Below are 24,787 nucleotides of genomic sequence, written 5' to 3'. Positions count from 1 at the left end.
GACAGGGAGAACATACAAACTCCTTGCAATCAGCACAGGATTCAAACTCGGGTCCCAATCACTGGTGCAGTAAAGATGTTGCTCTATCCGCTACGCCGACTGTTCTGTAATTCTGAACATTTTAACAATTTGATTGAACTTAGGTATAATGAATACTTTTTTTGGGATGATTTTTCATGTGACAAGATGTTCTATTAGTGTATTGGGATGTGAAATGACAATAATTTACAATTATTCTCTGAAGAGGAAGGTCCAAAGGAGTGTTCTTTTTACAAGTTGGCTTTTGTGCTTGAGCTTTTATTTGTCCACATTGATTAGCATAACGGTTTCTTGCAACATTTGTCAACTGAAAATACTGTAAATACTTGTTAATCTACTAATTGCTTGTCAGAAATATTTTGAGTGTAATCTTTTATTTGTTTTGGTTTCAAGTGTATTGGAAAATTCTTGATATTGGAGCCATTTTGGTTGATGGTGCATTCACTTTGGGCCTTTGTGTTATTTGCCAAATGTCCCAAAAATCTTTACAGCCATTACAGTTCTTTTTTTAAGTTTGCTCACCATTATAGGATTTATCAGAATAATTCCAGTGGTTTTAAAGGATTTGATACATGATTGGTTAAATATTAACATACATGAGGTTTATTGATTTTAATTGGGGAGGGGGAAATATCATTTTGAAATTAGGTGTATTCTTTTTACTCATTCAAATTTGTATTAAAAATACATTATTTTTCGGTCTTCTGTGCAGAATGTTAACAGCCTGTCCAGTACTCTTTACAAGAAACTTTGTTTGGCAATACTGTTATTTCTTCACAGATGCTATTCTGAACATGGTCAACATAGCTGCCAATATGCTTGGGGCCAAGAAGGGAGAGGAAGAACAGCCTCACGCAGAAGGTAAACTTTTGGTTAATATGAATATAAAAAAATTTTTTACAATTGCTTCCATTTCACTATGCATATTTAATTTCATTACAGAGGGCCTTTAGTGAAAAGATTCCTGTTTTAGTCATATCATTATGGAAACTCTTGGCACAAAGAGGGTATTTAGTTGATTTATGTCATGTTGGCTGATGAGCAATTCAAAATTATCCCACTCTAGCCTTCTACATTGCAACCTTTCAAGTACTTTTCTTTCTTCCTGTGAATCATGTTGAGGATTTCTGCTTCTATTAAGAATTTAGGCAGTGAATTCTCGGCCACACTAGCTTTCATTTGGTGCTTCTCTGATCTTGGTTTTGTTTTAGACCCAGCAATGATCCATTGAACTATTTTTGTTGTTCTTCAGTGGTCTAGCAATTTGGGAGGGGTGGGGCTTGGAATTCCACCACCTGAGTCAACACTTGATGGATGGAGAGCCTGATTGGAGGGTGATTTGGACAAGTTAGGCGAGTGGGCCAGGACTTGGCAGATGCAAGAACAGGAAAGAGGATTATTATTTAAATAGTATCTATTTAGGAAAAGGGGAGATGCAGCGAAACTTGGGTGTTGCTGCAGGCGGTGAGAAGGGTGAATGGTATGTTGGCGTTTATAGCAAGAGGATTTGAGTACAGGAGTAGGGAGATCCTGCTGCAGCTGTACAGGGCCTTGGTGAGACCACACCTGGAATACTGCGAGCAGTTTTGGTCACTTTATCTGAGGAAGGATATCCTTGCCTTGAGGGGGTGCAGAGAAGGTTCACTAGGCTGATACCGGGGATGGAGGAACTGGCATATGAAGAAAGATTAGATATAGACTAGGTATGTATTCCCTGGAATTTAGAAGATTAAGGGGGGGATCTTATAGAAACTTATAAAATTCTTAAGGGTTTAGACAGACTAGACGCAGGAAGGTTGTTTCCAATGCTGGGAAAAACCAGAATCAGGGGCCATAGTTTAAGGATAAGGGGGAATTTTTTTGGGACTGAGATGAGAAAAAATTTATTCTCTCAGAGAGTGGTAAATGTGTGGAATTCTTTGCCACAGGAAGTCGTTGAGGCCGGTTCTCCATCAATATTTAAGTGTAGGTTTAATTTGGCCCTTGTGGCCAAGGGGATTAGGGGATATGGGGAGAAGGCAGGAACCGGGTACTGATCAGCCATGATCATAATGAATGGCGTTGTTGGCTTGAAGGGCCAAATGGCCTACTCCTACACCTATTTTCTATGTTTCTATGTTATTTGTTCTTGATCTTGCCCTACTCTGCCCAGAGTTCCAATCAGGCTCTCCATCCATCAAGTGTTGACTCAGGTGGTGAAATTCCAACTGCAGCCCCAGCACTGAGCCCTGCGGTACCCCACTAGTCACTGGCTGCCATTCTGAAAAGAACCCATTTATTCCTACTCTTTGCTTCCTGTCCCTCAACCAATTCTCTATCCACCTTAATACCATACCTCCTATGCCGTGCTCTTTTAAGTTTATACACTAGTCTTCTGTGCGAAACATTATCAGACGCCTTACTAAAGTCCAGATATACCACATCCACTGGTTCTCCCCTATCCACTCTACTGGTTACATCCTCAAAAAACTCTATTAGATTCGTCAGACATGATTTCCCCCTCACAAAACCATGCTGACTCTGTGCGATGATACCACTATTTTCCAATGTACTGCAATTGCATCTTTAATAACCGATTCTAGCACCTTTCCTACTACTGATGTCAGGCTAACTGGTCTGTAGTTTCCTGATTTTTCTCTCTCCCTCACTTCTTAACGAGTGGGGTTACGTTGACCATCCTCAGGAACTAATCCAATATCCAAAGAGGTTTGAAACATTGTCACCAACGCATCCACTATTTCCTGGGCTACTTCCTTCAGCACTCTCGGATGCAGACTATCCGGCCCCGGGGATTTATCTGCCTTTAATCCCTGCAATTTACAACTAATACAACTTCTCGACTTACAATTATTTCCTTTAGTCCCTCCGTCACAATAGATCCCCGATCCACAATAATTTCCTGTAGATTAGTTATGTCTTCCTTGGTGAAGACCGAACTAAAATAGACATTCAAACAGTCTGCCATACCCTAGTTCCCCATGATCAACTCACCCGTTTTTGTCCGCAACAGATCCACATTTGTCTTAACTAACCTCTTTCTCTTAACGTATCTATAAAAGCTTTTAGTCATTTTTTAATGTTCCCTGCCAGCTTCCTCTCATAATCCCTTTTACCTTTCCTAATTAATCCTTTCGTCCTCCTCTACAGAACGCTGAATTTCTCCCAATCATTGGGGATATTCTTTTTGGCTAATTTGTAAGCTCCTTCTATGGATTTGACACTCTCTCGGATCTCCCTTGTTATCCACTGATGCGCTACCCTCCTCGATTTATTCTTCATACAAACTGGGATGTATATTTTTTGCATTTGCTCCAAGCTATCCTTAAATACAAATATCCATTGTATTTCTACCATTAATCCTTTAAGTACCACATGACAATCTATTTTAGCCAATTCACATCTCATACCATCAAAGTTATCCCTCTTCAAGTTCAAAACCTTTGAATCGATATCAACTCTGTCACATTCCATCCTAATGAAGAATTCTACCATATTGTGGTTACTCTTGCTCAAGGGGTTCCTCACAACAAGATTGCTAATTAACTCTTCTCCATTACTCAGTCTAGAATGGCTCATTCCCTCGTCGGTTCCTCAACATGCTGATTTAGAAAACAATCCGCATACATTCTAAGAAATCGTCTTCAACCTTAAATAGACCCAGGGTAGCGTAGACCCAGGGTAGCGTAGACCCAGGGTAGCGTAGACCCAGGGTAGCGTAGACCCAGGGTAGCGTAGACCCAGGGTAGCGTAGACCCAGGGTAGCGTAGACCCAGGGTAGCGTAGACCCAGGGTAGCGTAGACCCAGGGTAGCGTAGACCCAGGGTAGCGTAGACCCAGGGTAGCGTAGACCCAGGGTAGCGTAGACCCAGGGTAGCGTAGACCCAGGGTAGCGTAGACCCAGGGTAGCGTAGACCCAGGGTAGCGTAGACCCAGGGTAGCGTAGACCCAGGGTAGCGTAGACCCAGGGTAGCGTAGACCCAGGGTAGCGTAGACCCAGGGTAGCGTAGACCCAGGGTAGCGTAGACCCAGGGTAGCGTAGACCCAGGGTAGCGTAGACCCAGGGTAGCGTAGACCCAGGGTAGCGTAGACCCAGGGTAGCGTAGACCCAGGGTAGCGTAGACCCAGGGTAGCGTAGACCCAGGGTAGCGTAGACCCAGGGTAGCGTAGACCCAGGGTAGCGTAGACTCTTGCAGAACTCAAATTCCAATGGCTTATATAAATCACCAAAATCAAGAAAAGTTGGCTATTGATTCAGAACAATGACCTCTAATGGATGAAAAAGGATCTTAAAGAATTTGATAACATTTGTGCCCTTTTTTTGTTTTTATCAGAATTTCATAACCATTGAACTACTTTTGTAGCTGTTGTTCATTTGTGGGCATTGCAATATTTTATTCACAAAATCGGAGCTGTGATATTGCTGAGAATATCTTTCTTTCTTTTCAAGTTGTATCTTTGATCTTTTGCATTTGCCTGACCGCAGCCCAACCACCAACTCTCACTATCTGAAAGTTTGGAATGAGATTTCAACCACCATCTTTACTAGCATCAATGGCTGCTGATCCAAATTTATTTGTTCTTGTTGCATGGCAACTTTATAATGAAAGCATTGTCTAGGTTAATCCATTGAAACAAATTTCTTTCCTTTTTACAATGATATTGATTTATATTTTACAGTTAATAAAACTATGGTATCCGAGAATGAAACTACAAAACTGGACATTTCTGTTCCTGTGCTCACCCCTAGCCCCACCTCTTTAATGCCTGAGTAAGTAGTCGTGATCTTTGAGGTAAGCCTGTTGTGTGGAATAGTTTTGCATATGATTGGATAATTTGACCAAGCTTGTAAAAAGCTTAGGCTTTGAAGGGTTCATTTTATGAGGTCATGAATGAAACAGTGAACCAAGAAATTCCCAACGCAGAATTAACTGCTTTGTAACTGAAAATCACTTTTCTTCTGAAATTTCTCATTTCTGTGCTATGATGACACCAAGTAATGACATTCCAGGTGCAGTGTTTATTTTGGAGCATTGAGGTGTGTTGGTCACTGGCAAGACAATGTGGCCTGTTGTTGGCTATTCCTGGGGCAACGTAGTTTTGTATGCACAAGGCTAGACTGGAATGTTGGCCAGGTCATTGAATAAAATGCCTTCATTCTTCAATCCTTGCTACAAATCACAACTCTGGTCCTTAATTCCACGTTGCTTGTCTTTGAAAATGTTATTTCTTTAAAATGTTCCTTCTTTCTCACTTCTGTCTTCTTCTCAAGGTGTCAGCACTGATTGCAAAATTGTTGGTGTCTCACTACTTACCAAATCTGTGCATCCCTGAGAATTTATCAGAATTTCTAGCTGCTCTTAACTAATTATAGCCTCTACCTCTGGATTTGTTCTTTTGAACAAAGCAGCTTTCCATCAAACCTTCCTTGTTCCTTTCAGTAACATTCATATGAATGTTTTGTTTGAATTGCAGGATACAAGTTAGACTGGCAACAAATTACTTTAGAGGGATATGAAAAAAGCAATTGTGAATCATTTACATGTGGCACACCTTCCATCTTTGCAGTGTAGTGATTATGAACCAGAGAGAAAATAACTTTTTGATACCTGGTAAAAATGATTTTGAATTTTCCAGGTTTCCTTGAATCAAGCTTTACGTACTTGTCATCTTACTGGTTTGATTTGTTGAAGGTAAACCTTGTGCAAAATGAAATTGATGGTAATACCAAGATCACCACGAAGACAAGTGGGTCAGGATTGTTACAAATTGTACAGAATAACCCAGCAGAGTTTTTTGGGAGGGCTTTTGAATTATTCCCACTCCCTTGCTGCTTCTCCATAATCCTATGAAGTTTCTTCTTTTCAAGCATTTGCCTGGCATAAACTTTCATGTTTGACATGATCAATTAACCAGTATCTGATTATAATTTCCATTCCTTTCTTTTACTAATTAACTCTCGATCTTTTGCCTGTTTAAACCCATATTTGCTTCCAATGAATGAAGAACCGACAAATCCGTTTTTCTTGATAGAACTAAAAATGTATTTTGCATATGATTACCAAGGATGTGTGAATTCAGACTCTTCTGGAATGTGGTGTATCAATCTGCTGTATTAAGGTGAATGCACAATGTTTTCTTTGCAAGAACTGATTTGTTCTGCCTTAGCAATACTGATCTGATGTTAAATATTTGTCCTGCTGTTGATTTAAAGAATCAAAAATTCCTTAGTTTAGAATGGAGGGTTTTCGCCGTCGAGCTTGCAGGAGTTGTTCATGACGAGGCACATTTTGTTAATTTGCCTTCAATGGTGATGCAAAGCCTGAGCTTTGGCCACAAGGATTGCATATTTAAACATCAACTTTTGACTGTATGGGTTAGCTACTCTGGGGAGCCAAATTATTTTTGCATTCCATTGAAGTTTTATACAACTAGTAGAATGAGTTCGCCCAGCATCATTACTCTGTGATACTTGTCAGGATAATGTCCTCCGTATACTTGATTGTATCTTGGTTCTGAAGACAAGATATATATTCCTTTCTTTGGCTTGGCTTCGCGGACGAAGATTTATGGAGGGGGTAAATGTCCACGTCAGCTGCAGGCTCGTTGGTGGCTGACAAGTCCGATGCGGGACAGGCAGACACGGTTGCAGCGGTTGCAGGGGAAAATTGGTGGGTTGGGTTTTTCCTCCTTTGCCTTTTGTCAGTGAGGTGGGCTCTGCGGTCTTCTTCAAAGGAGGTTGCTGCCCGCCGAACTGTGAGGCGCCAAGATGCACGGTTTGAGGCGATATCAGCCCACTGGCGGTGGTCAATGTGGCAGGCACCAAGAGATTTCTTTAGGCCGTCCTTGTACCTTTTCTTTGGTGCACCTCTGTCACGTCTATATTTAGTGATTTAGTGATTATATTTAGTGATCTATTAAATTACTTGAAACTTGTTTGAGACTCTCTCTGCTCCTTTTAGGTTGGACTCGGTGGTTACACCCGTAATCGAAGGACCAGAGCATGAATCTTCTGACTTGAATATTCGAAAAGAAACTTTGATTGTGCAGCTGGTACACGAGGATGAGGAAGAATTAGTGAATCATCTGTCGACTGTTACTCTTTTAAAACCTGAAGATGATTATGATAATGGAGGCAGTTGGTCTGAAACTGAAACTGAGATGTACTGCAGTGAACTGCCTAGGATTTCTTGTATTGCAAGTTTTGTGGAATATATTTATAAATGGTGTTCTATTATTACAGCTTTTCAGCGGCAACAGGGCATGACACTTACAGGTGAACAAAAAGTTGAACCCATCTCCTCCAATGCTTACCAATTTTCAGCTGGGCAGAAGGATATGCTTGTAAATGCAACTAAACAGAGGAAAGAGGATGAATTGGACACTCTGCCTGTTGAAAAAGCAGCTAAACCTTTCAGTGACAGTCAGTCCAGCACTCGTGTATCTGAGAGCTTGGTTAATAAGACTGACTCTGTTGAGTTGGAACCCAGTCATCCTCCACCTGCTTCTCATTCTCCTGAAGTCAGTACATTTGATACAAAGTATGACGTGAAATGTACTGCCAAAATTCAGAGTTCTGATGATGCTATTGACAAAATGGCGGACCAGGTTTACCTCCATCCAGAGGTTACTTTTCCCCTTTTGGATCAAAGTAAAAAAACAAAACTGGATATAACGCAAAAGGAAGCAGTTGAAGAAACTTGGGAAACTTTGAAAAAATTAGAAACCACAGCTGTTAATGACCTAGACTTAAATACATCAGTTAATGTGTTGATAGATGAAAATGATGTTCAAGTATCATTAATGCCCACAGAACCCTTCCAAACAGTTGGTAGTGCAGATGAATATCCATTGACTGAAATTCAGAATGAAACTACTGTGACAAAAGGGACTGTGGAAGATGTGGAAGAACCTTTGTTGCCATCAGGTTCAGATCTGCCTATCTCCTCAGTAATAGAAACAAAAGATGATTATCAAGCTGCCGATGAAATCCTCCTGTCTGTTCCATCCTCAAATGGATTAAATCGAACAGTTACTGATTTCTATGCAGAATTACACAATGTCGCTGATCTGGGATACACTAATGGGAATCAAGTGCATGGATCCAGCCAAAAGGAATCTGTGTTTATGCGACTCAACAACCGGATTAAGGCATTAGAAATGAACATGTCCCTGAGTAGTCGGTACCTTGAAGAGCTGAGCCAGCGGTGTGTACGATAGTCTTCAGTGTTCTTCATATTATTTTTCAATGGAAATAGTAATCAGAATTGTGCAATCATTTCTAATTTTTATATTTAGTGTATTATCGTGGTGTGGGGGGGGGGTGGTTAAGCAAAATTGCACTTTTTATTAGAACTAAATTAACATTTTCTTGTTTTTCTTCTGCATAACTTGAGAAAATATAGCCTTGATATCTATAAAATTATTGCAATTCATGTATTTGGTCTGTGGTGACTAGCAGGAAATATGAATAATACTTTGATGTTGCCAATTGTCAAAAGGAGCAAGTTCTTTGGGCTGGGGAAAAAATGCAGAAACTGGAAATCTGAAATAAAGTAGAAATTACTGCAAGCACTCAGCAGGCAGTGCATACATAATGGAAAATGAAACATTTGAAAGATCTTTGACCTGAGACATTAACTAAGTTTCTCTTTAAACTGATTCTGCCTGATATTCATTGTGCTTCCAGTATTTTCCTTTTGGACTTGAGGGTGACATCAGGCAATCACTTGCGCCAATTTGTCAGCTCAAGCCTACAGCTTGATGAAAGTCTTTCTATTTTCACTCAAAAATATTGCCATTAGTTGGAGAGTATTTGTTATTCATGCTTTAGAGTAAAAATTGTTATATTTATTTTGTGGTGGCTGCAAGCTACAACCTCAGCATTTATTATGGAAAATGATATTCAGTGGCATTTAATGGGCCATGTGTACTCGTCTCAATCAATATTCCATTATGTGTCTAAAGTAGGTTTTGTAAACAATAGAGGAGGCCAAAGGAATCAAGAGATTCCTCTACTTCCTCGGGTGTTTGTGGAGGTTTAAATGACACCAGAAACCCTGGCAAATTTCTACAGAAGTATGGTGAAAAGTGTGCTGACCGGCTGTATCAAGCTCTGGTATGTGAACACCAGTACCCCTGAGCATAAAGCCCTCCCAATTATTGAGTACACCTGCAGGGAAATGGCTGCAGTTGGACAGCAGCAGCGATCATCAAAGACTCCACCACCCAGCACATGCTCTGTTCTCACTACTGCCATCAGGAAAGAGGTATAGGTGTCACAAGACTCACCACCACCAGGTTCAGGAACAGCTGTTAACTCTCCACCATCGGACTCCTCAACGACAAACTCAATCAGGGAATCATACTAGTGCATTTTATTGATTTTAAAAAAAATTCTCTCTATATTGCAGTCAGTTTTTACATTTGTTATGTTTAGCTCTTTTATTTGTTTATATCTTTATGCTGTGCACAGTTTTTTTTTGCACGACTAATTAGTGATAATTATGCCGTGCCCACAGGAAACCGGAATCTCAGGATAATATGTAATGTCATGTATGTACTCTGACAATAAATCTGAAGTGTGCCACTTTGTCAAATACTAGCTTTTTCCATATTTTTGTACCTAGAGTATTGAAAGGTTACTTTTGTTATGTTTATGGTGACTGCAAAGTTGTTGAAAGGAATCTTGGCTTGAAGGGAGGCTGGGCTTGGAGTTTTTTAAATCACCTGGCACTTGAAATCTGAATAATACAAGTGCCAGGTGATAAACATCCTCAACAAGTGTAAATTATTGGAATTCCTCAAGGATTGTGAGGGAAGCTGAATTCTAGAATTCTTAGCAAATTGTCCTGTTACTCCACCTTATTCAGGAAATCTCTTACATTTAACAGGTAAAATGGTGGCTTGGGTTGAGAATGCTGCCTTTAAATTCTTGATGTGACATGATCACAGCCATCTTCCTCTGTGCATCAATACTGCTTTGCTTCTTTGAGATTAAAGGTGTGAGGTGATCTAAAGGAGATGTTTAAAGTGGTGAAAGATTCAGTTAAGTAGAGATGAGAACATTTTCTTTTGAGGAGTTGGTTTGAGGCAGAGAAAAGCCACAAGGGGCATAATCCTAAGATAAAACTAGTAAAATTAATTGTGAAATTGGGAAGTGAATATTCCACAAAAGATATTGGAAATGGGGAATTCTGCCTACAAGTTTTCTGTGATTAGTGGTGTGCTTTTAGGGATCGGTGCTGGGACCATTGTTGAGATCAATGATCTGGATAATAATATAGTAAATTGGATCAGCAATTTTGTTGATGACATTAAGATTGAATGCATTGTGGACAGCAAGAAAGGCTTTCAAAGCTTGCAGAGGGATCTGGGCCAACTGGAAAAATGGGCCAGAAAGTGACAGACGGAATTTAATGTGGAAAAATATGAGGTGTTGCGTTTTGGAAGGACAAACCAAGGCAGGACATGCACAGTAAATGGAAGGGCACTGAGGAGTGTGGAGGAACAGAGGGATCTGGGAATTCTGATTCATAATTCCTTGAAAATGCTGTCACAGATAGACAGGGTTGTGAAGAAATCTTTTAGCATTTTGGTCTTCATAAATCAAAGTATTGGGTACAGGAGTTGGGATGTTATGATGAAGTTGTATAAGAGATTGGTGAGGTCAAATTTAGAGTGTTGTGTCAGTCTGGTTGCCAAACTATAGGAAGAATATCAGTAAGATTGAAAGACTACAGAAAAGATTTATTAAGATGTTGCCAGGTCTTCAGGATTTGAGTTACAGGGAAAGATTAAACAAGTTAGTACTTTATTCCTTGGAGTGTAGAAGAATTAGAGGAAATTTGATAGAGGATTACAAAATTGAGAGGTATAGTCAGACTAAATGTGAGAAGCACTTTCCACTTAGATTAGGAGAGATAAATACATGGGTTTAGGTGAAAGGGGATAGGTTTAGAGGATACATTGGGGGGAACATTTCCACTTAGTTGTTGGAGTGTGGAACGAGTTGCCATCTGATGTGGTAAATTCAGGCTCATTCTTAAGTTTTAAAAATAAACTGGATAGATGCATGGATTGGAGAGGTCTGTAGGGTTATTGGAATGGGTGCAGGTTAGTGGGACTAGTGGTATATGTTTTTGCTCCGAGAAGAACATAGAACAAAACAGTACAGGCCCTTCAGCCCTTGATAGTGTGCCAACCCATATTCCTTTTTTTAAAAAAGTACTAAACCCTTCCTCACCCATAATCCTCTTTTTTTCCATTCATATGTCTAAGAGTCTCTTAAATGCCCCCAATGTTTCAGCCTCCGCCACCATCCCTGGCAAGACATTCCAGGCACCCACAACTCTGTAATTTTTTAAAAACCTTGCCCCTAATGTCTCCTCTACATTTCTCTTCCTTAACATTGTACATGTGTCCTCTGCTGTATGCTGATCTTTCCCTGGGAAACACATGCTAGCTGTCCACCCTATCTATGTTTCTCATAATCTTGTAGACCTCTATCAAGTCTCCTCTCATTCTTCTACACTCCAAGGAGAAAAGTCTCAGCTCTTCAATCTTGCCTCAAAAAACTTCTTTCCCAAACCAGGCAACATTCTGGTAAATCTTCTCTTCACCCTCTCCACAGCTTCCACATTCTTCCTATAATGAGGTGACCAGAATTGAACACAGTACTCTTGTGTGGTCTTAGCAAAGATTTGTAGAATTGCAACATGACCTCCTCCTGAATTCAATCCCCCATTAATGAATCCCAGTATCCCATAGACCTGTTTAACTATCCTATCAACCTGTGCGGTGACCTTAAGGGATATATGGATTTGCATGGTACCTTTGTTCATCCACACTCTTAAGTAACTGACCATTAACCCTCTACTCAACCTTCTGGTTTGTCCTTCCAAAATGCATTATCTCACACTTGCTGGATTAAAATCTATCTTTCACTTTTCTGCCCAACCCTATATCCTGTCTATTTCCTCTTGTAAACTTCGACAACCTTCAGCTTCATTTACAACTCCAACCTTCGTGTCATCTGTAAACTTACTAACCCATCCTTCCGCCTCTTCATCCAGGTGATTTATAAAAATCCTAAAGACCAGGGGTCCCAGAACAGATCCCTGCGGCACTCCACTCGTCACTGACCTCCAGACAGAATATTTTACACTACTACTCTCTGCTTTCTTCCTACAAACCAATTTATTTTTATCCACACAGCCAAGGTTTCTCTGATCTCATGACTTTTAGTTGAGACTCTCATGGGGGACCATGTAAAATGCATTGCTAAAATCCATGTAGACCACATCTACTTCCCTATTTCATCAATTTCTTTTGTTATCTCCTCAAAAAACTCAATTAGATTCATGATGCACGACCTTCCCTTCACAAAGCCATGCTGACAATACTTGAGTAGATTGACCTTCTCCAAATGCTCATAGATCCTTTCTTTAAGAATCCTCTCCATTACTGTGCACACCACTGACTTGAGACTTGCTGGTTTATAATTTGCAGGATTCTCCCTATTACCATTTTTAAGCAAGGACTACATTTGCCATTCTCCAATCTTCTGGCACCTCCCCTGCAGCCAAAGAGAATGTAAAGATCATAGCTACTGCCCCAGTTATCTTTTCTCTATCCTCCCACAGCAGCCTGGGTATATTGCGTCTGGCCCTGGGGACTTAACAATCTTGATATTAAGATCCAACACTTCTGGTTCCTTAATCTCCACATTGTCCAGCACACAGGCCTGTTCAATTTTGACCTCGCCATGATAAAGGTCCTTTTATTTTGTGAATGTTGATGCAAAGTGTTCATTTTTAACCACCTGAACCTCCTATGACTCCAGGAACATTTGCCTCCCTTATCCTTTTGGCAGCCCCCATCTTAATTCTCGTCATCCTTCTATTCTTCATGTACGCATAGAATGCCTTGGGATTCTCCTTAATTCTACATGCCAAGGCCTTTACATGCCCCCTTCGAGCTCTCGTGAATCCTTTCTTAAGCTCCTTCCAGGCTACCATATGCCTCTCATGAGCTCTTCCTGTTTCCTATATCTAATGTATGTTTCCTCCTTCCTCTTAACTAGTTGCCTGACCTGTTTTGTCAGCCACGTTTCCCTTTTCCTTGACTCAGTGGGACAAACCTATCTTGAAACCTGCGCAATTGTTCCCTAAACATCCTCCACATCTCTGCTTTCACCCTTAAACATCTGTTTCCAATTTATTCTCTCTAGTTCCAGCCTCATCCCTTCATAATTAGCCCTTTCCCATTTAACCACTTTCCCATTTTGTCTGTTTTTATCCTTTTTTCATAGCTATGTTGAAGAAGGGAGTTGTGGTCACTCTCATCAAAATGCTTCCCCACTAAGAGGTCTGCCACCTAACTAGGTTATTCCCAGAACCAGTCTGACTTCTCATTGGGTGGTCCACATACTGTGTCAGGAATCCTCTTGTACATGCTGGAAAAATTCAACCCCATCTATCCCTCTTGCAATCAGTAAGTGTCAGTCAATGTTAGGGAAGTTTAAATCACCTATAACTACAACCCTGTATTTCCTAGACCATTCCAAAATCTGCCTTCTCATCTGTTCCTTGGTGTCCTGCAGGCTATTTGGGGGCGTATAGACTACTCCTAGCACAATGATGGTTCCCTTCCCATTTCTGACTTCCACCTACACTGACTCAGTGTACACTTCCTCTGCAGCATCCTCCCTTTCTGTCGCCGTGATGCTTCTCCACCCTATCCTTCCCACCCCCCACTCCCCGGCCCATCTTCCTACCTCCCAATCTATTCCCTTTAAAACACTGCAACCCAGGTCCCTGTATCAGCCAATCTTGCCCTTCCTCCAGCCAAGTTTCACAACATCATAGTTCCACATACTGATCCATGCTCTAGGTTCATCCCTTTTATTCCGAGTACACCTAGTGTTGAAATAGATACATTTTAAACCCTCTAACTGGCTACCTTTGTTTTGACCCTTGCTTAAAGGGGCTAAATGGCCTGTTTTATGTACTGTTTTTCTATGGTTCTATTGTTGGTAAATTGAAACTAATTCATAGATGGATGTTCATCTGAAATTGGAAATGCATTTTTAAAATGAGGTACAGCTCAGTTATGATCTTACTGAATGTGTTAGAACTGGTAAGTGGTAAAATGACATTTTCTTCCAATGCTGGGCATGAAACTATTAACTAAACTTTTTACCCTTGTCCTCAAATGAACATTTTCTCTCCTGCTTTGACAAATGTTGCCTTAATGCAAAAGGAGGGAAGTTTCTTTTTCCAGTAAACATTCCTTGATTTCTTGTTTCTGTACCAACTCTTTTTCTTTTTTTAAAAAAAAAGCATGGCAAACTGGATCTGTCAAAACTAGGATGAGCATTAATGAAAAGACTATTCAACTGTATTATATGAGAGATTGTTTAATCTGTGTGACTTGGTACGACAACAACACCATCTACAAATTCACTGACAGTACCAAGGTAGTGGATTGTATAGAAAGGGGCTGAGTCAGCATACAGGAGGGAGATTGTAACCTTGGCCAAATGGTGCACCAGCAACTTCAGACTTAATGTCACCAAAACTAGAGCTGATTGTTGACTTCAGGAAGGGAACCCAGATTTGTTCAATCCTGTTATCATTGGGGGATCTGAGGTGGAGGATGACTAAATTTAAGTTATTAAGAGTCACCATCTTGGAGGATCTTTCCTGAACCCAACACACTAATGGGATTGTGAAGAAGGCACATCAGTACCTCTACTTCCTCTGGAGTTTGCAGAGGTTTGGTATGACATGAGAAACTCTGGCAAATTTCTACAGATGTGTGGTGGAAAGTGTATTGACCAGCTGCCTATGGTCAGGTATGAGAAACACCAATACTCCCAAGTGTATAGTTCTGCAATAGGTAGTGGACAATGCCCAGGACATCATAGGCAAAACCCTCCCCATCATTCAGAACATCTATGGGGAATTGTACTGTCAGAGAGCAACAGCAATTATTAAGATCCACAGCACATGCTCTGTTCTTATTGCTACCATCAGGAACGAGATATAGGTGCCACAAGACTCATCACCAGGTTCAGAAACAGCTGCTGCCCCTTCACCATCAGACTCCTCAACAAAAATATACTCGAGTCAGGGACTCATTTAAAGATACTTACTTTTACACTTTATTTTTTTCCTATTTGTATTGCAATGTCAGCTGTTTATTTATTTGCTTACCTGTATATAGTTTTTTTTGATCTACCAATAAAAGGTAATTTTCCCTTTCCCACAGGAAAAAGAATCTCAGAGTTGTATGTGATGCTACGTATGTACTCTGACAATAAATCTGAAATCGATACTTCTCCCACTAGTTTTCTGACGATTGAGAGCAATGAAAATGTTGTTTGGTTTGTTAGACATGGCCATTTAGTTGTGAATGAGAGTTAACTTGATAAATCTCCATCTCGTTGGCTGAATGGTATTTCCAAAGCTGTAGTCAGATTCCCTGGTCAAGTGGTGTGCAGGTCATCAGGACTACATCTGGGATACATTCAGGATGCCACTCACTGCTGTTAACCACTTAGTGTCAGGCAAAATAAACAAATCAGATGTATGCCAGAACTTCCATTTTTTGCATTGGCAAACTGATTTTAACTATAAGGATGCCATGATGTCAAGAATATTTATTTTGTAATATGTATGTATGGAAAGAAAAACTTAGCAATGTTATAGTTTTTGGAAGTATAACAACCAGTTTGTATCAAACAGTCCTCCCATCAGTAACAGAATGGTTGAATGATTTGCGAGTGGTCAAAGGATGAATGCTAGAAGAAATATTGTACTCCAACTGTGTATTGCACAAGAAATATTGTACTCCTGCTATGTATTGCACCCTTGGCATTACACTGAAATGCTCTCCTGGATCATGTGTTTGTATCATTATACAGGGTCTCGACCAATCCTAGTCAATAGTGTTATTGCTGGGCTAAGGTTTATGTTTGTGGTAAGTTCCCCCCCCCCCCCCCCCACCCCACACTATTTTACCCACTTGCTTCCGTCATCAAGACCAATCATGTCAAGTTTGAGAGCTCTGATTGCCATGTACAGACGGGCTCTTTCATTCTCCTTCCCTGATGCCAACTATGGAACCTGTGCTACTGCTAATAGCTAACACTGAAGGATTCAGCCTGGAATCACCTTTGCTTTTGTAATGTTATTTAGTCAGTGGAAATATTTGAAGAACCGAGGGAAAGTAATACATTTTGGCACTTTGCTTGTTATTACATTCAGAATAGAAACTGGATTTCATTCTTTTTTTCTCTGCTGAAGCCAACAATATTTTCAGATGCAGCACTTTCTGTTTGACTTAGCATTGATGAGAATAAAATTGCTGATTTAGGGGTTAATTATCGTTCTGTCTCTGGTCACTAGAAACAAAACATTCAGATAATGGGGTGCATTTTGTAAGTGTTGCTTAATTAAGTGTGCCACTATACAAATGTTCCATTACACACAAATGTGTTGGATATTAGTGTAACTAGTTGAGAGTCCACTGGTTTCATTGATTCAACAGTTATGCTGATCCGTGTATTTTTAACTGGGTTTTGAGGACCAATGTTCCTCAAGTGTGTATAGCAAGTTTACAGATATAATTTATTCAGACTAGAATTGTATCCTGAAGAAATGTTTTGATTTCCAGGTATCGCAAACAAATGGAAGAAATGCAAAGAGCGTTTAACAAGACCATAATTAAACTACAGAACACATCAAGGATAGCAGAAGAGAAGGTATTATCATTTGTGTAAGCTAAAGACTAATTGGATTGAAAGCTTAATGGACTAAACGAAGCAGATCAAAAATATTTTGGCTTTTCTAGATTAACAAGGGTGATTGAAGTGTCAGACCATATTGAGATGGGAAGGACATGTCTTGTGTATTAATTAACACTTTAGTTACAAAATATGTGCTTATTCATGTTCAACATTGATAGATTGAGATTGGCAGGGAATCCAATTGACCATCTTAATTTAACAGTTGAATGATTCAGTAAAATTACGATTGACCCTACTTTCCCAGCTGATATTGTGTCCATCTTGTTCTATTCAAGCCCAATGAATAGGGTAAAAGGTTTGTTGGTGCCTTACCTTGAACCTGTGCTGTCTCGATCTGGACAGTCTAGCCTGAAAAAACTGCCTCTGTTGTTCAAAAGTTTTGTTTCTTTTTTTGAATCCTTTATTTATAAATTTTTACACCACAACAATAGTTACATTACATTATATCCAAATAAATTATACATATGGTATATATCATCCTATTCCCCACCCCTGAAAGAAAAAGGATGAAAGAAAGAAAAATCAGAGAATGCCAAGAAAATAAAATATTTATACAATGAAGTTTATTGGAGGTTACCAAGAAGTGAGGTCTTCAGAGAGTCAAACATACATGCAAACCACAATTTTGTAAATAAGGGCCCTATATTTTCAAAAAAACATGATATTTGCAGATTATAAATAATTTTCTCTAATGGCATACATCTTTTCATGTGTGTATCTATTTCTGACTTCCATTATAATGGTATACAAATTCAATTTGATAGATATTTAATTTTAATTTTGGCCTTGTAGCCTTAATATTATTCACTAAAAATAACATCAGATCCTGTGGGAATTTGACCTCTAATTCATTCAAGATATTACCTATCCCTAACCAAAATTGTCCAACTTTAGGACATTGCCAAGTTGAATGGAAAAAAGTTCCAATCTCACATCTACACGTAAAACATAAATCTGATATGGCAGGATTTAATCTATTTAATTTTTGTGGAGTCTTTCATTTTTCAAGGTTTCAGATTATTCCAACTTTTAACTCGCCCAAGAAATTTCAAGGAGTATTTTTTCTTCCACATTATTAGTTATGTAAAAGTTGAACAGATAAAGGTTTTTTTCTTGAAATTGATTTGCAATTTCATTTTTTGTTGTCTAAATTGTTAAGAATAGGTGGTTGATGGTTGGCATGGACAGTGGGATGAAGTGCAAGTTTCCATGCTGAATCCACCTTAAACTGCCAATCTGATCAGCTGTCCATTAGTTTTAGCATCTTCACCAGAGGCTTGAAACTTAGTAGTTTCATGTATCATTTTTCTACTTGTTAGCTTTTGCAAAAGGCCAAATTATTAGATCACTCTAGATAATTTCAAAAGGTACAATATAAATTTAATAAAATATACTGTAAAGAAAAATGGCCCAAAATAATAACTTTATTTTTACTAAGAATTGTCAAGATTAGTCATATTGATAATGCTTTGCAACTGAAGGCTGCCAAACACTGATAAGAGATTGCAGTCCACTGCGCAATACTTTCACTGGAGGTGTTTAATAGTTTGAGGTGTCCTTGAATCTTTTTTGTTTTCAATGGATTTAGTAATGTCTATAATTGTATCAAATGTTATTTGTGGAAGTTATTCCATATCAAACATAAGAGGTCACTTACATTGCAGTGTCTTGTACCCTCCTCCATTAAACAATATATCACTTTGGAAACTGTGTTTTCAGCATTTGAGAATTGTTTGCACATCTATACTTGTTACAATGAGAGTTTATATCTTCCCCCCCCCCCCCCCCCCAATTATCCTCTGGGAGAAAAGTTGAACTGTTGAGAGAGTATTTAAAACTAAGTAAATGTTGAAGTTCTGTAACTTTAAAATGAGACCACTGAATGCAGAGGAGTCTTGTTTTGTAGGCAAAAAACAATTTGGGATTCAATTTATTTGGATCACTACCACAAAAATGTTTTGGAGGGCAGTTCCTTTCTGGTTGATCAGTTTTTTTCTCTAAATTTAGGACCAGCGACAAACTGAAACAATTGGTTTACTCCAGGGACAGCTTGCAAATCTCACAGAGCTGGTGGGAAATCTAACAGAAACTGTGAAAAGACTGGACCATGAGGTAATTGCTATTAATCCTATTGTAATTACTGTTGCGAAATCATGTGATAACTGTCGAATACTTTATACATCGGTAGCTGTTAGATTAAATTCCATTGAAAGGCTGTAACAGCCTTTCCACAAAAGAACCAATCGTGCTTCAGTTGTGTCAGAAATAGCTGCTGCTCGTGTTTTTGACAGAATGAAGGTGTTATGCAATTTTTCCTCAACCATAGATATCAATGTTGAGTTTTGCAAAGAAAATGAGTAAATGTAGACATTTACCCAATCAACAGATTTTGAGGGTTTTTTTATTCAATGCTTTTTCTTCTAGGTTTCTGAGCATCAGTCCTATCTGGTAATTTCCTTGGCTCTCTGCCTAATTCTGGCCTTACTGCTCTGTGCACAGAGATGCTGGAATAATGCAATATCACGAGATATTCAGTTGCCTTCAGTTCCTAAAAGCAATCACTACCCAAGCCCAAAAAGGTAAAAGATGTTTTACTTAAATCACAGAAACATTTTCACTCGTAACTGTCGGAAATGCTGTCAGAAATGTTTACTTGGAGAAACCTCTGTCCACCACTATGTTAAATGATATTAATAGAAAATATGGATACTTGGACAAATCCACACTTTAAGGCCCAGAGCATTGAATAAATCAGTGCTTCTATTTGCTTTAAAAGCAGGTTGTGAGAAGGCAGGAGGAAAGGAATTTGTTACCAGAGGCTGATGTCTGTGTATAAAAACACTTGAGGATGATGGTAGTGGACATCTAGTTGGTAACTTTTATGACAAGACTTTGATGGGTAGATATTGGATTGAAGTACACTTGTGTCACTTTATTTTGAGGATGATCCACACACCTTGCACAAATGTGAATCTTTTTATGAAAATTTCAATCTGTAGCTAGGTTTTTGAGTTCTATACAACGACAGGCAGAATTATTAGAGTCCTTAAATCTAAAAGTATTTTCTTGCATTGAAAAGGAACAAATGGGAATTTTCTTCAACATTTAGTGACTTTTTCTCCTGCCCCAGTCATAGTGCAATAATATTCAGCAAGGCATTGTGATAGAAGTTCGTGGAAAATGGCATCCTATTTCATAAACTTGAATTACCATTTAACCAAAGATGCAAATGGGTAATAAACTGAATGTGAAATCATTGCATTTGATTTTTAATTATTTTTAAAAATAAAAAAAGAGAGGGTACTTGCAAAGTTATTGATGGGGTATTTTGTTTAATTCCTGACTTACAAATCACATGACTTATCCTGAAATTAGACTTCAATGTGAACTTAGTTTATAAATGAATGTTGATGTTTAATTTAAAAAAAACTGCATCTTTTCACATTTTGTATTATAAAGATGTTTTTCTTCTTATGATGACATGAATCTTCTCAGAAGAACATCATTTCCCCTTGTTCGTTCAAAATCTTTTCATTTGCCTACAACTGAAGGTAGGTATCTAAGTGGTGACCATTTTAAATTGCTTATGTTTTTGAACAGTAATGCACAACTTGTGTTTAAAATATTAGATTTGTACTATTGGCTTATTTTAATATTTTTCTTCCCTCATTATTTGTTAGCACATGATAATCGAGCCGAGAGTGTATCACCACCAGAGGAAAGGTTCAGGGGCCAAAGCAATAAGTCAGTCAGTGAAGCTAACCCATCGGAAGGCAGTACATTTCAAGGCAACTCATTGCGAGCAGAATCTTCTTAATGGTGTACTGTTAAGTTAGTTGTACTTCAGTGATTTAACAAAGCTTGTAAAAGGATTTTAGTATCAAAAACCTTCATCGCCATATGTCAGCTGTGTTTTCTTGCAGGTCAGAAGACCATTTTATAATGCCTTGCTTAAAGTTGCATCCAGTTGAATTACAAAATATTTTAGAATATATGGCCTATTTGGGAGCCATTGAATATACAAGAGGTTTTCGTGAATTGGAAATCACCAAATATTGCAGGGTAGTGTGTTTGTCATTCGAATAGAAATCAACAAGCCTGGACTTAAAATATAGAAAATGTGAGTTGACGTCTCACACTAGTTGGACCATAGTTGTGTATATATTTTAAAATAGTATTGTTTAAACAGTTGGTATATTACTTAACTTGCAGAAGAAAATGTCACATGAATAGTTGGCCATAATGGACTCTCACTTAACTTTCAATGGAATGGCTTTTTAAAGTGTATTAATCTTTTCAAAAGAATGTGGCTTGTAACATCCCGCTGTTGTCTTGGGACAATCAATCCCAGCCAGGCAAAAGGACTTTTTAAATTGCTATCTCTATAGCACATTTAGGCTGCAATCTGGTGACAGAAACTAAATCTGTCATATTTCCAAGTTGTTTTTGACTTGGATAATTAAGGTGGGGGCCATCAAAACTGAGAGAACCTCAATTTAAATTCTAAATGATAGAACAATAAGGTTAGAACAAAGAGAAATGTATCGGTAGTATTTTCCCTTTGATCCTTCTCCTGTTGATTGTTTTGAAATAAGCCTATTTAGGATTAATATAATTTTTTAATAAAACATTCTCATTTTTTAAACTTTCTTTTCGGGGTGAGGGGGAATGAGAGAAATGTTTTAGCTTGCTACCTTCTAATATGCAAGTTGTGAATTTCATTAGATGTGCTGTAGATTTTGAGGTCAAAGTTTCTCTGCTAAGCATACTAGTAAGTATATTCTTTGTGCCATTATGAGCAAACCAAAGTAAATAAATGTTGTATTTTCTGTACATAAGGGAATCTTGAAATGTAGAACTTTGCTTTGTCCATTCCACCTCTAATATGTTTTTTTCCCCTCACAGTTGGCTCAGATGACTTGTACATAGTAGAACAACTCAAATTTTTAGAAGATAATAGAAAGGTACTGATATTAATCTTCAAAAATTCAATTTAGACACTATTTTAAGAGTTTGTTTATATCTAATCAATGGTTTAAAATCTGATTATCAGATAGATACAATGTACTTGTATTTCCATTTTAATCATTCAACACCTGAAAGCATTTATTTTGTTTTTAATAGAAAAAGCGCTGCAGAACAAAAATTGAGAAGGTTGAAACTGTAAAACCTACAGAGTCTGTAATCCCAATAATTAATGGAGGAATAAAGCCTTACAAAGCTTCTTCAAATCCAAGTGACTTTTCAAACACTGGTGTTGTCGATTGTTCATTCAAAGGTTCCCCATCGGAAGGGGGTTCAGAGACCTCATCGCAATCAGAGGAGTCCTATTTTTGTGGTATCACAGCATGTACAAGCTTGTGCAATGGACAAATGCAAAAGACTAAAACTGAGAAACGATCTTTGAAAAAAAGAAAGTCAAAAGTCACTGATCAAGGGAAGTTCATCAGTAACTTGATACAGACTAAATCGGGATCAATGCCAAGTTTGCATGACATAATAAAAGGAAACAAGGATATTACAGTTGGAGCATTTGGAGTCACGACAGTTTCGGGTCACGTGTGATTGAAATTTATTGGGTTTACAAGGCACTTTTGGTCTTGAATTGCCTAACCTTCAAAATAACCTGCTGGTGTTGGTGTCTGTCATGAGGGTCTGTTTAAAACAGAAGTTCCTATTTAACTGCTGTGGGGAACAGCATTCCGTGAGTCAACTCCATATCAATTTTGAAGGTATACAGGACATGGACAAAGAATCTCCCAGATCTTCATGAAGATGCACACAACAAATAATAAGAATCAACTTGGTTGACTGGGTACAGATGGAACAGGGATTTCTGCACAATTACTGCATTGAGTTGTATTCCTCCAACTTGCACCTTTCCATATTTGTGCCTTTTGTAGATTTATAATGTAGCTGAAAAATGGAGAAGTTCTATCTCCAATTTATGTTGTGTTCATCTTTTTCCTTTTAATTGTATGGGGTTTGATGCTGTAACACTACAGTTCTGTAAAGATGATCTGCACATGATTGGGTAGATTCAGGCTCCAAAAGAAATTGACTATGAAAAATATGGGAGTGAAGGGGGGAGGATCCTTTTGACCCTGTAAAATCTTTTTATTTTACAATTCAACTTTAAATTCATACCATGAGCCACAATTTCTAAATAGGCTAGAGTGGAGGTTTGTATGCTTCTCACCCATTACTTTCACATCATGGTACATACAGTGTTTTTATTTTTAGGGTATGCTTTAGGAACCTACCTTGAGAGGCTTCTTTTTGGAATCTATATTTGTGAATGAGTGAGTGTTTCAGGAGAGCATTCCTTAATGACAGAACATCTGATGTCAAATCGTTAACTTAAAGTTTAATGTGCACCTTTTACTTTTTATTCCAATGCTTTTTGCTGAAATGAAGTTGTAGTTGGTAATGTGACTAATCTAATGCTGAATTTCATTTATTTCCACTCCCTTTGCCTCCTCCAAATAGAGTTAGAATCTGGTGGTGCTGGCATCCTTGCCCTGCTGATCTGCACATTAGCCAGTCACGTGACTTGAGAATAGTTTGTTGTGGGCCTTTGAAAGGGTCCAAATTTAAGAAACTATTATTTGTTTTTAAACTTGTATTGAGTGCTATGCACAACACTGGAACATAAGAATCATGTGACTCCAGAGCTGTTGTGCCATTTAAAAAAAAAACTGTGAATTTTTAAATAAAATGGAACTCTTTACTGTCTTTAATCAGTTCAAATGATTAGTTACTTTTTACCCCCTTTATTAGATCTAGAAATCAATAAAGGGTTAAACATTTCCTTTTGTTTAATGACACCAATTAAATGAGAGGGCACAGTCTATGAATGAAGCACAGTGAAAGATAGACTCACTGGAGCAATAGTATTAGACAATGGTATTTTCAAAATAATAATTGTTATTAATAACTATTAATAATATAAAATCTTACTTAACTCAAAACCAAACCCCACTGTGCGGGCGGGCGGCAAAACCCAAACCATTACAGTTCAGGGATAATTCTTAAGAGATGAGTTTAAATTTCAGTCTCAGAAAACTATTGTGTTGAAACTCAGTCTTTAAAACTGCCATTCAAAAGTTCTCATACTCATGAATTCTTTGTAGATCTGTTTTCAAAGAAATGTTTCTTCATACGAATGATTTTCCAGAAATCCCCTTCTCTTGCATGGAGGCTTCAGAATCTTATTCCCATGATGACTTCACAAACTTGGGTATGAGTCAGATGAAGTATCCATTGCAATGGCTATGATCCAGAAACTGGAAAGATCTTGCTTTCTTTTACCCAGAATTGGGTCAGTCACAAGTAACCATTTAGAATGGCCACTGCAGCACTGCTCTCTCTCTCTTCTCTTGACAATGAGAAGCAGCAAAGTGGCCACCTTTTTCAAAGCCAGTGAAATTCTGTGTTCTTCCCTTGACAGAGAGAACATAAGCAGTTCTTTTCTCACAGAAAATTACTGCATTTCTGACTTCAGATGAAACTCGTGCAATATTAAAGGAGCCTTTTTGAAGTGTCCAAATGACACGACATCACTGCTGATTCTTTTTTAAAAAGTCTAATCTCTTCCAGAGTAGGAGTTGATGCTTCTGATTTGTCTGCTCAGGTCACAAGCAGATGATTTTGTGTCTACACAGATCATGAAAGCAAAAGCGAGCTTGTTTGAACAGATGCCATCTCTCGGCAAGCACCATTGTCTTCAGTTTCAATGAAGATTCACATGACTTTTAACTTTGAATGAAGATGCACTTACGATTTTTAGACGGCAATGTCGTGAAAATCGCTGAGAAAATTAACATAATAATTCTGGACACCATTTTAGACTGCAAATATCTGAGTGCAACAGTCCCGGTGGTTGGACGTGCAATAGTGTGGGTGACCGTCAACACATTTTTACGTTATGATTTATAC

At 38.5% G+C, this 24,787-nt stretch overlaps 1 protein-coding gene across 12 annotated transcripts in view; it reads left to right on the top strand.

The window, feature by feature from the left end:
* suco (SUN domain containing ossification factor) overlaps window positions 1–23,584 on the top strand; it is a 131,102-nt gene extending 107,518 nt beyond the window's left edge. For 2 of the 12 annotated variants that reach the window (XM_069937514.1, XM_069937513.1), the window contains 10 exons: window positions 820–900; window positions 4,717–4,807; window positions 6,999–8,243; window positions 16,717–16,804; window positions 18,857–18,961; window positions 19,274–19,428; window positions 20,309–20,400; window positions 20,530–20,637; window positions 21,755–21,813; window positions 21,974–23,584. In XM_069937514.1, the coding sequence (XP_069793615.1) occupies window positions 820–900; window positions 4,717–4,807; window positions 6,999–8,243; window positions 16,717–16,804; window positions 18,857–18,961; window positions 19,274–19,428; window positions 20,309–20,400; window positions 20,530–20,637; window positions 21,755–21,813; window positions 21,974–22,414 (2,465 nt within the window). In that variant the 3' untranslated portion in view covers window positions 22,415–23,584. Of the gene's footprint in view, window positions 1–819; window positions 901–4,716; window positions 4,808–6,998; window positions 8,244–16,716; window positions 16,805–18,856; window positions 18,962–19,273; window positions 19,429–20,308; window positions 20,401–20,529; window positions 20,681–20,756; window positions 20,970–21,754; window positions 21,814–21,973 lie in introns of those variants that run through there. The other 10 variants (XM_069937516.1, XM_069937521.1, XR_011357546.1 and 7 more) reach the window with 9 other exon arrangements.
* The last annotated feature ends 1,203 nt before the right edge of the window (window positions 23,585–24,787 follow it).

The sequence above is a fragment of the Narcine bancroftii genome, chromosome 5, assembly GCF_036971445.1.
Source record: "Narcine bancroftii isolate sNarBan1 chromosome 5, sNarBan1.hap1, whole genome shotgun sequence".
NCBI classification, from domain to species: Eukaryota; Metazoa; Chordata; class Chondrichthyes; order Torpediniformes; family Narcinidae; genus Narcine; species Narcine bancroftii.
Note: the sequence above shows the minus strand (reverse complement) of the source record. Positions and strands in the feature narration are given on the sequence as shown.